This window comes from Simochromis diagramma, unplaced genomic scaffold, assembly GCF_900408965.1.
Source record: "Simochromis diagramma unplaced genomic scaffold, fSimDia1.1 OVJJ01000330.1, whole genome shotgun sequence".
NCBI classification, from domain to species: domain Eukaryota; kingdom Metazoa; phylum Chordata; class Actinopteri; order Cichliformes; family Cichlidae; genus Simochromis; species Simochromis diagramma.
The window spans coordinates 940290-954119 of NW_024386930.1; the positions used below are offsets into that span (position 1 = coordinate 940290).

The window sequence follows — 13830 nt, forward strand, 5'->3', positions numbered from 1 at the left end:
AGGTTTTTAACAAAGGTTTTCAAAGATAATTCTTTTTGTGGCTTTAAAGCAGAGCTGATTCTTGTTGTCTGTGGTTGTAACAGCAAATTAAGTCTGGGACACTCTGGAAATACTTGTAGTTAATCAGATAACAGTTAACATTTTTTACAGTACCAGCAAATTAATATTTTCCCCTTGTTTGATTCAATCATATGAAGAAGCCAGCAGATTATGTTTCAGTTCCATTTCATAACATGCTGTACACGAAATGACATGATCCAGTTTTCCCAGCACAGATTCCTTGAAACAGAACGAAGTAGATCCTTGCTGAATCAAAAGTGTTGAGATGATCTTATATTTTATTAATGCTCCTTCTATAAAGCCAAACTGAAGATGAAAAGGCAACAAATGATATATAGTCTCTTTCCTGGTGATCATGAAGTTATCAAATGGTTTGTCACGACTTTTCCCTTGGTTTGTCACAATAGGGGACGTTTTCTAGCAGAAGGTCATTTCTGGGCCGAAGCACTGAGAGTGAGGAGAAAAAAAAACAAAAAACACAATCGTATCATTAGAGGAAAAAAAAAAAAATCATTAGCGAGTATATACATTATGATACCTGATGTATGAGTAATCTTTGCATGCACATGCTACTTCCTTAATAAAAAGAAAAGACAAATCATGTCATACACAGCTTATCTTCTGCTACGTGTTCCATTTGCACCACACTCTGTCGAAGGACGATGTCCACGTCTGAGCCCATTTTAATCAGCTATAAAAAAAAAGTAAAAGTAGAAGTGAAATAAAGTCAATTTTATTTTCAAATATCAAAATGCTTCACAGTACCTTCTGGATGTTTTCTTCTGACGTTTCATTTTTGTTTTTCCGAAACTCCTCATTGATCTTTAATCGTGCAGCTTTGTAGAAGAAAACAAACATATTTCGAGTCACCTGAGCAATTCTGCAATTCTAATTTGACTTCACAGCAAAAGGCTCAGAAAAAAGGTTTCATTTACACTCATTAGATGAAAATAAATCTCTCCAATGCAACCTTTCTATTACTCTGCGTACATGCTGCTATTACACACGGCCCTCATTACTGATGTAATCCAGATGATTTTCACATGTTTATCAACCATACAATGCAAAATTACATTAAATATCAGTTTACACTGTAAATAAGAATAACAGGGTGGACGTTTTATGCTTTAACATGTTGGTGAACCATAATAAAACATGGAAAAAAAATGCTTATGAGAGAGTCTTGATTCATCCTCAATCATTCAGGTAAGGAAATCCCAAAAAGTTGATCTGGACATAACGTTTTCAGGAGAATTGTTTTGTCACTCATTCCCTCAGACACAGCGGCCACACAAGCAGAAGAACATCACATTAAAAAAAGCCCTGTAAATGTGGTTATCCCAGCTGGACATATGTCAAAGTTGGGAAAACACCTAAAGAAAGCTCCAGGGTATCCAGGAGGGAAGAAGGACAAATGCTGCCTAAGGGATCACTAAGGGTTTTCTCTTATGGGTCATGAGTATCGAAACAGACTGTGAGGTCTATTTACACCTATAGGCCATTGGACACTCTTTCAGTGATGAGGATGTATACAATCTGAACAGAGTGGAACGCTGGTTTCAATGGAAAGTCATGGATTTATGTGAAAAGCCCTAAGGCGACATCTTTCTTTGCTGTGATTGCAGCCACTCTGCAAATTGTACTCATGGGTGAGAGTACATTCATCATTGAGTGATGAAATGTTTCTACCAATGAAAATGCTACATCCAGCTGAAAAGAATCAACTTTTTGGAGTTGATGAAAGAGGTTCATTTACACGAGTTCCCCCAATAAATATATATATATATATATATATATATATATATATATATACACACACACACACATACATACACACAACGTTGGTGTAAGTCATGAAGCCAGAGGAACAGTGAGGGAAACCTATTCAAAAGGATCTTCAAAAGAGGACGGCCATTCAGGAGCACAATTTATTTGTAAAAAAATTCAAAGTCTTTAAGTATTTTAAAAAAAAAATATATTAATAACAAAAATAGAATTTGGTCGAGAATATTAAAATGCTGTGCATCTGATATGAACAAACTCAAATTATTTTGACTTTTATAACTTAAACTGGTAATTGAACTTGCACAAAGACGTCTGGGGACATGGCATTTTAGGCTGTTTGTCCAGCTGAAAAAATTAATAATTTTAGGTATATATATATAAAAACTTTTAATGGTAGAGAGGGGTTAATAATATAAGACACGCTCATGGGGCTCATATGACACCGAACATTAGGAATGACCCATTTGATGAATGCTGAGCATGTGTTCACTCATCTCCTGTTTGATAAGCATCAATTATCAGTCTAAGATACTGCTCACAGACTCACCTGTCAGTGCTCGGTCATCATCTTTGAACACAGCCATCCTGGTCCTGTGTAGCGTTTTAAAAACGCCCAGAACCTGTATTCACAAACAGGCAGCTTTTATAACAGCTGTGAATGATGCTACCAGTCACCTGCAATTTCAAGTAACATGCAAGCAATGTTGCAATAAAGGTATTTAAAAAGACGATAATATCCCATACTAACCTTCAAACGAGTGCCCATGTTGCCTTCTTGTGTTCACTTCCGATGTAGGGAGACGTCACATATGTCAGAGCCCAATCAGAGCCGACGCTGGAAATGAAGCTGTGATTGTAGCCAATGAGGGCTCAGAGTAGTTTCACTGAGCTACTAATTCGATTGAGAACGGCCTCTCTCTAGATTTCCCATTTTATGGGGGGCACTAGTGAGCTGTGTTTCGTGCTGAGAGCTCCCTTCGGACACAAAAGTGTAAATGTTGTGGTGCATATAATCCATTTCTTGGATATTTTACAGGTTTCTGTTGGAGTAAAAAGAACTTTCTGGACGGCACCATGAGTCACTTTTATGGCTATTGCCGTCTTGAATAGGGGAGTGAAGCTAGCAGCTAGAGAAAACTTCTAACAGCGGCGGGCCTGATAGCAGTCGCCGCTGTTTCTTATTATACACACGTTTTGTATTGTTTTTTGGTGTGGTGTAACTGCTCCTCTAACGTCTATGGATTTGTGCACTCGTAAAAGCTAGCATTTATTAACATTTCACTAGCACAACGATGTTTTTCATTGTACTAAAGAATAAAGGACACGAGTCTCGTTTTATTTAAAGTCGGGTGTATAATCGAAACCGTGTTTGCGAAAAATAAATAACTTAGTAAGTTTTTAAATCAGGAAGTAGGTGTAAATAATTACTTTCACCATTTAGCTTCGTCCACGCTTATCCACTGAGGGACGTGCGCCCTCTGCTGCCCCTCTGTCTGAACTGCAGCCTGTACAGTGGCATTAACAGGAATTGGAGTGGCTCTTATCATAGATCGGCTCTGATTTTAGTGACACTGGAAGCTGCGTGGGGGAGCCGTGGCTCATCTGCGTCAACATGGCTGATGAAACAGCGAAAGCGCAGACCGCCAAGCCGGGCGGAGATACGATATTTGGAAAAATTGTACGCAAAGAGATTCCTGCCAACCTAATCTATGAAGACGATCAGGTATGCGTTCATCACTTTGATTCACGAGGACGTTTAAAGTCTGAATGTTTCTCATCGTGGCTCCGCAACTGCCTGCAGGAGGCGTTCAGCTAATGCTAACTCAGCGTTGCAGAAACGCTGTTTTTGTGCCTACTTGCATTTAAAAATGCTGCAGCAGAGCTTGCAGAAATCATGTAATGCATCAGAAGAATCTGCAAGTTTTATAAAATAGTCATATTTGCTGAAGTTACAGATAGTTGGCTTTGCACCAAGAAGTGACAAGGTTCACTCCAGTGCTGTTTGCGGACTCGTTAAACATGTAGCCGCTGTGGGCTAGAGCAAGACAAGGAAAATTAAAAGGTGAGGTTCCTACAATAAAGCAACATCAAGTGATTTGCAGCAGACATTAGTGAAATGGGGAATCAAAGCGTTAAAAAAAAGCAATATTTATTTTTATTTCTAAGTTTTGGAACTGCTTTGTATTCCCAGTGTAATGAGCTATAGTTGATGACTCCAGATAATTTATATCTGTCATGTTTACAGATTCCACATTTTTGTACGCCTTAAATGCAACAAAAACATGTAAACATTGTGTCACATTAAGGCTTGGGCTGTGCCACTAGTTGAATTTTAGTTGCAATTTTGTCGAAGTCGACATTTGTTGTTGTGCCCCATTCTGCTTTCTTTGATGTGTTTCAGATATTTGTGACAGAAAGATAGCAGCAAGATTGAAAGGGAAGGTTTACAAGATGACAGTGAGGCCTGCTGTGATGTAGTGTTCGTAGACAGTGGCACTGACAAAAAGGCAGGAAGTAGAGCTAGAGGTGCAGATGAGATTCTTCATTGGGAGTGATGAGGAGGTACAGAAATGAGATTTAATAAAGAAGAACATGCAGAGGGTTGGTGTGACAGAGGAGGATGCTTGGAATAGGGTGGAGGCAGGTTATCTGCTGTGGGGAAGAAAATGAGAGTGACTCATGATCATCTCATTTAGAGCTGAAATTACAATTAGAGTTGATGGAAATTAGCTTAAAAAAGACAATTTTATTCCTGTTTTTTTTTAAAGTTTAATAAATCTGTTTTTCCAAAATGTGTGTTTAAAATTTTCAGTATTGACCAAATATTCATGACTATGATTTTTGAGATAAGCAAGCAGCCTTAATGTGTTTAACTCCAAATACTGGGGTGTGCATAAACACGTAAAACTATCTAAGTACTATTAAGACCTGAGTTATTATCATTTTTTAATTATATTTTTATTTTTTGTTTTCAGCTAACTTTCAGTTATTTCCAATTTTGATTGTGCACAGTCTAATTCTGTTTTCTAATTTCTTGCTTTGGCTCTCAGTGTGTAGCCTTCCCTGATGTCTCACCTCAGGCTCCCACTCACATCCTAGTTGTCCCAAAAAAGCCAATTGTTCAGCTCTCTCAAGCCGAGGATGACGATGCTGCGGTAAGTATCATTGTAATGACTTTTGCTTGTGAAATAAACTATAAACAATCTCACACAATCATTTCCCTGGCATATTTCTATCAGTGACCACTAGGGGGAACTATTTGCCTTTTTAATACTTTAATGCAGGGTGTATTTTCAACTCATTCTTGCTGTTTGTCTCTTAGTTGTTGGGCCACATGCTGATTGTTGCAAAGAAGTGTGCTCAAGATGCCGGCCTTTCCAAAGGCTACAGGATTATCATCAACGATGGGCCGGACGGAGGCCAGTCGGTGTACCACATCCACATCCACGTTCTCGGTGGGCGCAGTATGGGGTGGCCTCCTGGCTAACGCTCAGCTTCCAGCACCCACCATCCAGCCATGCATGTTCACATCTGTTGTCTGATTACCAGTGCTGTTAAATCTGATCAAGCCAAAATATATCTGTGGAATTAAAAGGCACATCACAACACCACTCGTGCTGGCTTGTCTTTATTCTTAAACCGGACTTTTTTTTTTTAATAGAAAGCTTGATCGTGTTCTTCAGTGGGGTTAGCAGTAATGTCATTTACAAGCCTTTAACTGAAAGACGAGCAGTTGCGGTCAGAAGTCTGCATATAGTCATGATAACTTAATGATTCCTTTGCATTGTTCTTTTTCCAGGGATTGAATGATTGTACAGCATACCTGATTTTCTCTAATCTACACAGAGTCAAAACTGTACTGACAGACTCAAATCTATACATACATAATCCTAAAGTGGTGCTGAAGGTTCTGCACTGTCCTTTAACTTGTTAATGCTAAGACTCCAAAGTGATCATGACTGATTACAACTAGTAGTTTGTCTTTGCCAGCATTAAAGGAATTGTTTTACAGCACTCATTAGATTGGATCCAGGTCTTCCATAAACTGGAAATTACTGGAACACCAGTACTACTGTCTTGAGAGGATGCTGATCAAGTAAAAAGCCCCTGCCTCAAAATTGACACCTTCAAGCTCAACTGAAATACGCAGCTGCCCACATGGACAAGCCAAATACCTTCTGGAGAAATGTTTTATAGTCAGATGAGACAAAGATTAAGAAATGTGGCCACAATGACAAAAGGTGTGTTTGGAGGTGTAAAGGTGAGCCTTTTAAACTTAAGAGTAGTGTACCAGTCAAGCTTGGTGGTGGTAGCATCATGGTTAGGTCTTCACCTTAAATCAACAGGTAGAAGGTTGAAACTTGGACACAGGTTTTCCAACAGGAGAATGATCCCAAACTGTTTTTTTTTTTTAAAATGGATTTTATGGGCTAACATTACACTTCTGAAATGGCCTTCTGAAGTCTAAACTTATAAGCCCAGTCTGTGTCAGGAAATCACCAAATTTACCCAAGAGTGGTCAAATATCTGGCTGGAATTATGCCAGAAGCTTATTAATTGCTGCCAAAAGCACCTAGCCAAGGTTCAAGTTGCTAAGGGACATTTGTCCACAAATTAGCGGGAGTGTATTTGAGCTTCTGTGTATACTTTTGACCCTGTGTGGATTAGAGAAAATCCAAAATAAGTTCAAACTCGTGCACCCAATTCTTGTTCTTTAAAGTCATTAAAGATGTATGCTGTACAATCGCTCCACCCTGGGAAAAACAAAAAACAATTCAAAGAAATCATTAAAATGATGACGCCCATGATGAGTGTATGCAAACCTGACCACAACCGTAGCTCTCGTGGTTGAAAGGAGTGCAGCTGAAAGGATGAGGGATCGTTCCTGCTCAAAATGGGACTGTGGGACCCGTTAGAGTGTGGGTTTCAGCTTTCTTATAAACCACTTTCCTAGACAACATGAGTAAAGTCATCTGTCACAAGAAAACCAAGGGAAAAATAAAAATATGAGAACCAGTCTGAGTTTTAGATCAATAGAGTGATTATATCTTTGGGCCAAAATAAAGCGTGCCCTCACTGGTTTCAAGGTTAAGAAAATAATTTTGTGTTATGTTTAGTGTTTGGAACTTGGTTGTAAGATTAATATTAGGGGTAAGAGGCTTGGGAATCCATTAATAAGAGAACAACTTTTAGCCAAAATATAAGAGGTACCCATCCAAATGACCTCAGCACTGCACTTATTCAGGCCCCCAGCCACAAACCTGACAAGTCTGAGGAGAGATGTGAGAATTCTGAATTTATTAGTGGGATAAATTGTATAACCTCCTACATCAATTAAATAGAATTAGATGCCAGGTACCATGTAAAAAAAAACTGATGTATTGTAGTTTGAATATAGTTCTTGTAGATTACAACAGCTGAACATGCAAATGTCTAACTGTTCAGGCATCACAAAGCGAGTAGTTGTATAATTTGCATTTTCAGTTGACGCACTATTAATGGCAATTCTACTCAGTAAAAATGATAGTTCAACTGACTGTAAAGGAGTTCCTTTTTTAAGGAGGAATAACAACAGGTTCCTCATTAATCAGTAGTGCTCACGTTACTTCTGTGCAGGTTAACTAAACCCCAAAAAGTAAAAGTGGGACAATTTGAGACGGGTTACTAAAACGGCTGAAACATGACCATAAGCTCCAAATGTAAATACAGTGAGGATAAAAGCAAGTTAGAGTTTAATCCTTTAAATAACAACCTGTTTTTTCTTTACTGTTTTTTGTCACATCACTTTTTGAGTTCCAGGCTTCCTAGGCTCACCTTCCAACAGTCATGGGATGTTTCTCAGTTGTTACTGGAGATGCATTTCCTTTTCTTTGTGGTTAAGAGTCTGGGATAAGCCAGGTTTATGTTAAAAAGGGACTTGTTTATATACACTCACACGATCAAGGTGTGAATCAGAATGGGGAATAAAGGTGATTTAAGTGACTTCGAAGATCGCATTTGGTGCCACATGGGCTTTTCTGAGTATTTCCAAAAAAAACAAAAAACAAAAAAAAAAAACTGCTGATCTACTGGGATTTTCCCCACATAACCACAACCATCTCTAAGGTTTACAGAGAATGATCCAAAAACAATATCCAGCAGTGGGAGTTCTCTGGGTGAAAATCCCTTTTTTATGTCAGAAGTCAGTGGAGAAATGCCTGATTGCTTCAAGCTGATAGGAAAACAATATTAAGTCAAGTAGTTTCTCATTATAACCAAGGTTGCGCATTTGGAGAAGAGCATCTCTAGATGCACATGCAAACAACTGAACTAGGTGCGGTTAGTGCAGGACAGGAACTATGAAGACAGTTCTCACGGGCTCAACAAAAGACTGGAAAAATGTGGCCCGGTCAGATGAATCTCAATTTGTGGTGAGACATTGGGATGGTAGGATCAGAATTTGGAGTAAACATAAGAATGTGCCTTGTATTGGTGTAATGATGTGGGGGATATTTTCTTGACATCACAGCCTGCCTGAACATTGTTGATGACTGCATCTATCTCTGTGTCACCACAGTATGCCCATCTCCCGATGGCCGCTTCACTGTAAAATCTAATTCGTTCCCAGAACTCAAAAAAAATTAAGGAAACTCGTTGCCTCAAAAAAACTAAGTCAAGTCTGCAGTATTAAGAATAACTTGATATTTCTGACTGTACAGTGCTAATTGTTTACCTACTGACAAACATTTCATGTTCAACTAAATGAAAAACAATTTGTGGTAACCTGAATATGATTAAAAATAATTAACAACACTTTTTGTAAGGATGTTAAAATCAGACCAACTTTTATTTTCAAACACAACAAAGTATAACAGCCAACATACTGGACACTGTTCTGCTGGACAACAAACAATTATATTGCCATCACTGTTATAAACTTACAATGAAACAAAGTCTCAGATTTAGTTATTCTGAAAACAAGTTTAGGCCTACCACAACTTTGTTTTGTACTTACATTACTTATATAATCAAAATAAAATATTTATTGTTCTGTCACAAGTGCAGTCTCTAATTTAAACAACACATTTGTTTTGCATTCCAACACATGAGCTGGAATGTTGTATTATTTTAAGGATGGCTTGTTTCCAGTCCAGGCATTACTGCCTGAATGACTATCATGGATCGAGGTGACCCAAATGTAGGTGCAGAAGAAAGTCTTTAACTTCCCTTAAGTACAGTGGCAGTGGATGTGGGTTGGAGATGCAATGAGCTTGAACCTGCAGGCGACCATCTTCACTGACCACACCATCTGTGACGGAGGACTCATCTCTCCTGGTGTCCTACAAGCAAACAATCATATTTTTTGGAACATGAACTGCTGAATTGCTTTCTTAAAACATTTTTTTCTGCATTTGGTATAAAACAGACTCCAATTTGGACAATCTCAGGCTCCCTCCCCACCGGAGAGGTGATATTCAATGTCCCAATTGTCAGTCTGGATAGCCGTGACCCCCACCCGACACACAATAATGTCATGAAAGCATCATTTTAAAAAGGGCTATGCAAACATGGCCAATAACTTTCATTCTAATGATGTGCAAAATGATTTGGGCACAAAACAAATTTTGCTGTTAGAAAACTTGCAGACTTCACTATATACAGTGTAGACCCTCTAAACTAAGTTTAGGGGATGTGATCTTTCAAGAAATGCAGACCAAACTGTTGTTGTTTGTTTACTTACACAGCACGTCTTGTAGAATTAACTGGAGTCACCAGCAACAGCATAGTGCAGTCATATCTCAAGTCTAATAACAGAAGACAGGAAAAGATCAGTAAAGAAACAACTTCCCCAAACCAAAAAAACAAATAAAACAGTAAGTAAAACAGGCTGATCTAAAGTATGATTAAAGTTCAGCCTGAATAATATAAATGTCACTGACAGTTGCTAATATATTGGAAAACCAAAATACTTACCACTGAGTTGATGTCTTTCTGTCCAACAGCAGGAGTGCTGGTCCCCAGCCTCAAAGACAGTATGAAGCAAGCAGAGGGAGAAAAAACAGAACATTTTTCAGAAACCGATTTGATCCTTAATGGCTGTGCAATCATTGTAACATAGAGTTTGCTTATGTTGTTAAATAAAGGCTAGATTTGACATTAATAGATGCCACAGATGTTCAAGGTGCCACAAAGCATGAAAAAAAATGGACGTCTGGGAAAACGTCGGGGCATTTTTGCAAATATGTGATGTCTTGATAAATCGAGCAGATATTTGAACTTTCGACAGCTACATTCTCGCCTGAAAATATCTTAAAAGTTGATTTTGTGACCCAGAAAAAGTAATAAGTGTTTTAGCCGCGCTCCTCCGCCATTGCCGCGCTTACAAGTACGCACAGGCTCCGACAACCGTGGCCGACATATGCGATCCTCCTTTCCCCCAGATTACCCTTTCTGGGTCACAAAATAACCTTTTAAGATATTTTCAGTGGAGAATGTAGCTGTGTAATGCTCAAATATCTACTTAATTTATCAAAATATCACATACTTGCAAAAGTGCTTCCACGTTTTCGGAGAGCTCTGTTATCCACCAGCGCGATAGCTGACCGGGAGGTCAAGGCTTAATAAGAGTCCGCGAGTCCTGGCTTATTGTTTTCAAACCCCCCCCCTCCGAAGAATTTTGTCTGGGCTCTTATCTCACTTTTTTTTTATTTCAAACAATCAACAGAAAATTTCACAGACATATTTTTATATAAGGTTTTTAAGGCTGTGGTGTTAATTTTTAAGTAACATGAGCCCAGCCGCAGCAGCAACGCTAGGCTAACACTAACTAGCTAGCTAGCACGATTATAAACCTGGTGCTAAACTAAGAGAAGCCACAAAATCAGTTTGAATAAGAGTAAACATTTACTCACCAAGTCAGTGTATCAGGTAAAGATCCACAGCAATGACAACAATAATCTCTTGAGCTGACGCTTTTCTAGGTTTGCTCAACATATTCCATAAAAAATGCTGGCACCATGAAAATGCGGACTGATCCGTGCTAGGGAGGAGGACGGTAGTGACGTGGCATTTTCAAAACACATCTTTCATCCTTCCGCACTGAGAAGAAAAACTTCCATCTTACTTAGTTTTTCTAAGTTAAGACAACTCAAATAAATTGAGTTTATCAGCGTTTTTGCATAAAATGTACTGGTAAAACTTATTTAAATCGAGTTCTGATAACAAATTGATAAAAAACTGAGTTCAGCCTATTTAATATTTTTAATTAAACACAATATTACATTTTACAGTGTACTTTTAAATCACTATGGAACACCAGCATTTCTGTAGAGGACAGGACCACCTGCTTTAATCTACCATGATTCTCTGTGTTATGTTGCCATGGCAATATGAAGTCAAATAAATACAAATACATAAAATGCACATTTGAAGGAGGACAAGAAGACAGGCAACTGGAAGAGCTTTTGAAGCAGGAAAACTTTTCTGGATTACTCTTAATTTAACTGGAAATTTTGCGAATGCAAGTCAAGGAGGAAACAAGGAGGCAGGTTGGATTATATCTGAGGACAGGACCCATGAAGGAGAAGCATGAGGAGAGAGAAAACAGCAGAGCGATGGTGCAAAGCTAATCGTGGATCAAGTCGAAGAAGCAAGCATCAAAACTGTGAGTAAACATAACACATAAAGACTTAAAAATGACTGTGCTGATTAAGGAAACATTAAATTTGGTTAGTTTGGAGTCTGCAGCTTCAGGTTTGCGGGTTCAGTTGGTCTCAAAATTGAGGAAAGACAAAAAATTTTCTTTTGAAAGGTTGTTGGAGGATTCTTACTGTAAGAAATACCTGGGTGTGCAACTGCTTTTATTTAAAAAAAAGTTGAATTTTATTTAGTCACATTGGAAAGGGAAAATTGGAGGATCGGGACAATAATGTGGCCAGATTTACTGTTTCCTTAATCAGAACAATAATTTTGATCTGAACTAGAAATTTTGAAATGGGTTATTTTCTTTCTTCTCTACTGATCACTGTGTTTAAGGTTGAGTTACTTGTCAGTCTACATTTATGTTAAAGGTACTTTTAAAAAATGCAGTTTATTCGTAATTTTGTAGAAAAGTTTTGAGCTGTCTTGCTGCAGAGAAAGTGGAGTCTGTCATCCTTGAAAAGCTCCCAAGATAGGCAGCTGGCAGGTTGAATGATGCTCTGCCTCTGTGGTCAAGTACAGACATAGGCCTTAAGCGACCACGAGCCACTGATAAGCGTGACAGATTAGGAAACATGCATACAGTTCATTAGTTAGACTCCTATGAGCCACTAATAGGAGAAAATGAGCACGCAATAAAGTGGACTTGTTAGGGAGAGATTGCCATCAGAGTTAAAACACTCCAACTCAATTTTTGATGACAGACACAGCTAAAAAAATGAGCGTTTTGTTGACACTGATGACAAAATCCTGGTCAGATACAGACAGACACATGCATACAACACACACTACTGCTCAAAAGTTTGTGGTCAGACTGAAACAGTCATCTTTTAATTAATAACTTACATTTACTTTAACATAATATTACACAAAGCTTACCAGTAATGTTTTCACACATGTGTGTTTAATGAATCATTTAAGTTAAATCACCCATGATGCATTAGGAAATGTCTACACACTTATACATGGGCCCATTTTTAGTAACCATCACTGCTGTGTGGACCGATCACATGGTTATAAACCAGGTGAAAATTGCCTTCAAACTTTTGAGCTGTAGTGTAGATTGCAATGATAGTGTATAGTTATCTATTACAGAAGAATATATAGAAGTATGAGGACAGGGACACACTGTAAAAAAGTTATGAGCTGTCTTGCTGCAGAGAAAGTGGAGTCTGTCATCCTTGAAAAGCTCCCAAGATAGGCAGCTGGCAGGTTGAATGATGCTCTGCCTCTGTGGTCAAGTACAGACATAGGCCTTAAGCAACCATGAGCCACTGATAAGCGTGACAGATTAGGAAACATGCATACAGTTCATTAGTTAGACTCCTATGAGCCACTAATAGGAGAAAATGAGCACGCAATAAAGTGGACTTGTTAGGGAGAGATTGCCATCAGAGTTAAACACTCCAACTCAATTTTGACGACAAACGCGGCTAAAAAAATGAGCGTTTTGTTGACACTGATGACAAAATCCTGGTCAGATACAGACAGACACATGCATACAACACACACTACTGCTCAAAAGTTTGTGGTCAGACTGAAACAGTCGTCTTTTAATTAATAACTTACATTTACTTTAACATAATATTACACAAAGATTACCAGTAATGTTTTGACACATGTGTGTTTAATGAATCATTTAAGTTAAATCACCCATGATGCATTAGGAAATGTCTACACACTTATACATGGGCCCATTTTTTGTAACCATCACTGCTGTGTGGACCGATCACATGTTTATAAACCAGGTGAAAATTGACTTCAAACTTTTGAGCTGTAGTGTAGATTGCAATGATAGTGTATAGTTATCTATTACAGAAGAATATACAGAAGTATGAGGACAGGGACACACTGTAAAAAAGTTATGAGCTGTCTTGCTGCAGAGAAAGTGGAGTCTGTCATCCTTGAAAAGCTCCCAAGATAGGCAGCTGGCAGGTTGAATGATGCTCTGCCTCTGTGGTCAAGTACAGACATAGGCCTTAAGCAACCATGAGCCACTGATAAGCGTGACAGATTAGGAAACATGCATACAGTTCATTAGTTAGACTCCTATGAGCCACTAATAGGAGAAAATGAGCACGCAATAAAGTGGACTTGTTAGGGAGAGATTGCCATCAGAGCTAAAACACTCCAACTCAATTTTTGATGACAGACACAGCTAAAAAAATGAGCGTTTTGTTGACACTGATGACAAAATCCTGGTCAGATACAGTCAGACACATGCATACAACACACACTACTGCTCAAAAGTTTGTGGTCAGACTGAAATAGTCGTATTTTCATTAATAACTTACATTTACTTTAACA

At 38.4% G+C, this 13830-nt stretch overlaps 2 protein-coding genes and 1 long non-coding RNA gene across 3 annotated transcripts; 1 reads left to right on the forward strand and 2 right to left on the reverse strand.

The window, feature by feature from the left end:
* Positions 1 to 341: 341 nt before the first annotated feature.
* Positions 342 to 2704, reverse strand: lyrm7 (LYR motif containing 7). Its single transcript, XM_040037069.1, has 5 exons — positions 2594 to 2704; positions 2393 to 2465; positions 826 to 896; positions 670 to 751; positions 342 to 507 (listed from the first exon to the last, which is right to left on the reverse strand). The coding sequence occupies exons 1-5, from the start codon at positions 2609 to 2611 to the stop codon at positions 437 to 439; spliced, it is 315 nt and encodes a 104-aa protein (XP_039893003.1). The 5' UTR covers positions 2612 to 2704; the 3' UTR covers positions 342 to 436.
* Positions 2705 to 3412: 708 nt separating this feature from the next.
* On the forward strand, positions 3413 to 5456 carry hint1 (histidine triad nucleotide binding protein 1). The gene is made up of 3 exons (XM_040037068.1): positions 3413 to 3568; positions 4896 to 5000; positions 5168 to 5456. Exons 1-3 carry the CDS (start codon positions 3458 to 3460, stop codon positions 5330 to 5332), a joined length of 381 nt encoding a protein of 126 aa, XP_039893002.1. The 5' UTR covers positions 3413 to 3457; the 3' UTR covers positions 5333 to 5456.
* Positions 5457 to 9024: 3568 nt separating this feature from the next.
* Positions 9025 to 10995, reverse strand: LOC120736764. Its single transcript, XR_005696604.1, has 4 exons — positions 10737 to 10995; positions 9799 to 9847; positions 9566 to 9629; positions 9025 to 9164 (listed from the first exon to the last, which is right to left on the reverse strand). It is a non-coding gene; the product is annotated as an uncharacterized LOC120736764 (long non-coding RNA).
* Between the last annotated feature and the right edge of the window lie 2835 nt (positions 10996 to 13830).

What these genes read in the sequence shown, in the direction of transcription:
- hint1 (XM_040037068.1), top strand. Translation starts at nt 3,458, where the DNA reads ATGGCTGATGAAACAGCGAAAGCGCAGACCGCCAAGCCGGGCGGAGAT. An exon ending in TAATCTATGAAGACGATCAG is followed by an intron (nt 3,569 to 4,895) that starts GTATGCGTTCAT and finishes TTTGGCTCTCAG; the next exon opens with TGTGTAGCCTTCCCTGATGT. An exon ending in CCGAGGATGACGATGCTGCG is followed by an intron (nt 5,001 to 5,167) that starts GTAAGTATCATT and finishes TTTGTCTCTTAG; the next exon opens with TTGTTGGGCCACATGCTGAT.
- lyrm7 (XM_040037069.1), bottom strand. An exon ending in TGATGACCGAGCACTGACAG is followed by an intron (nt 897 to 2,392) that starts GTGAGTCTGTGA and finishes TCTTCTACAAAG; the next exon opens with CTGCACGATTAAAGATCAAT. An exon ending in CAGAAGAAAACATCCAGAAG is followed by an intron (nt 752 to 825) that starts GTACTGTGAAGC and finishes TTTTTTTTATAG; the next exon opens with CTGATTAAAATGGGCTCAGA.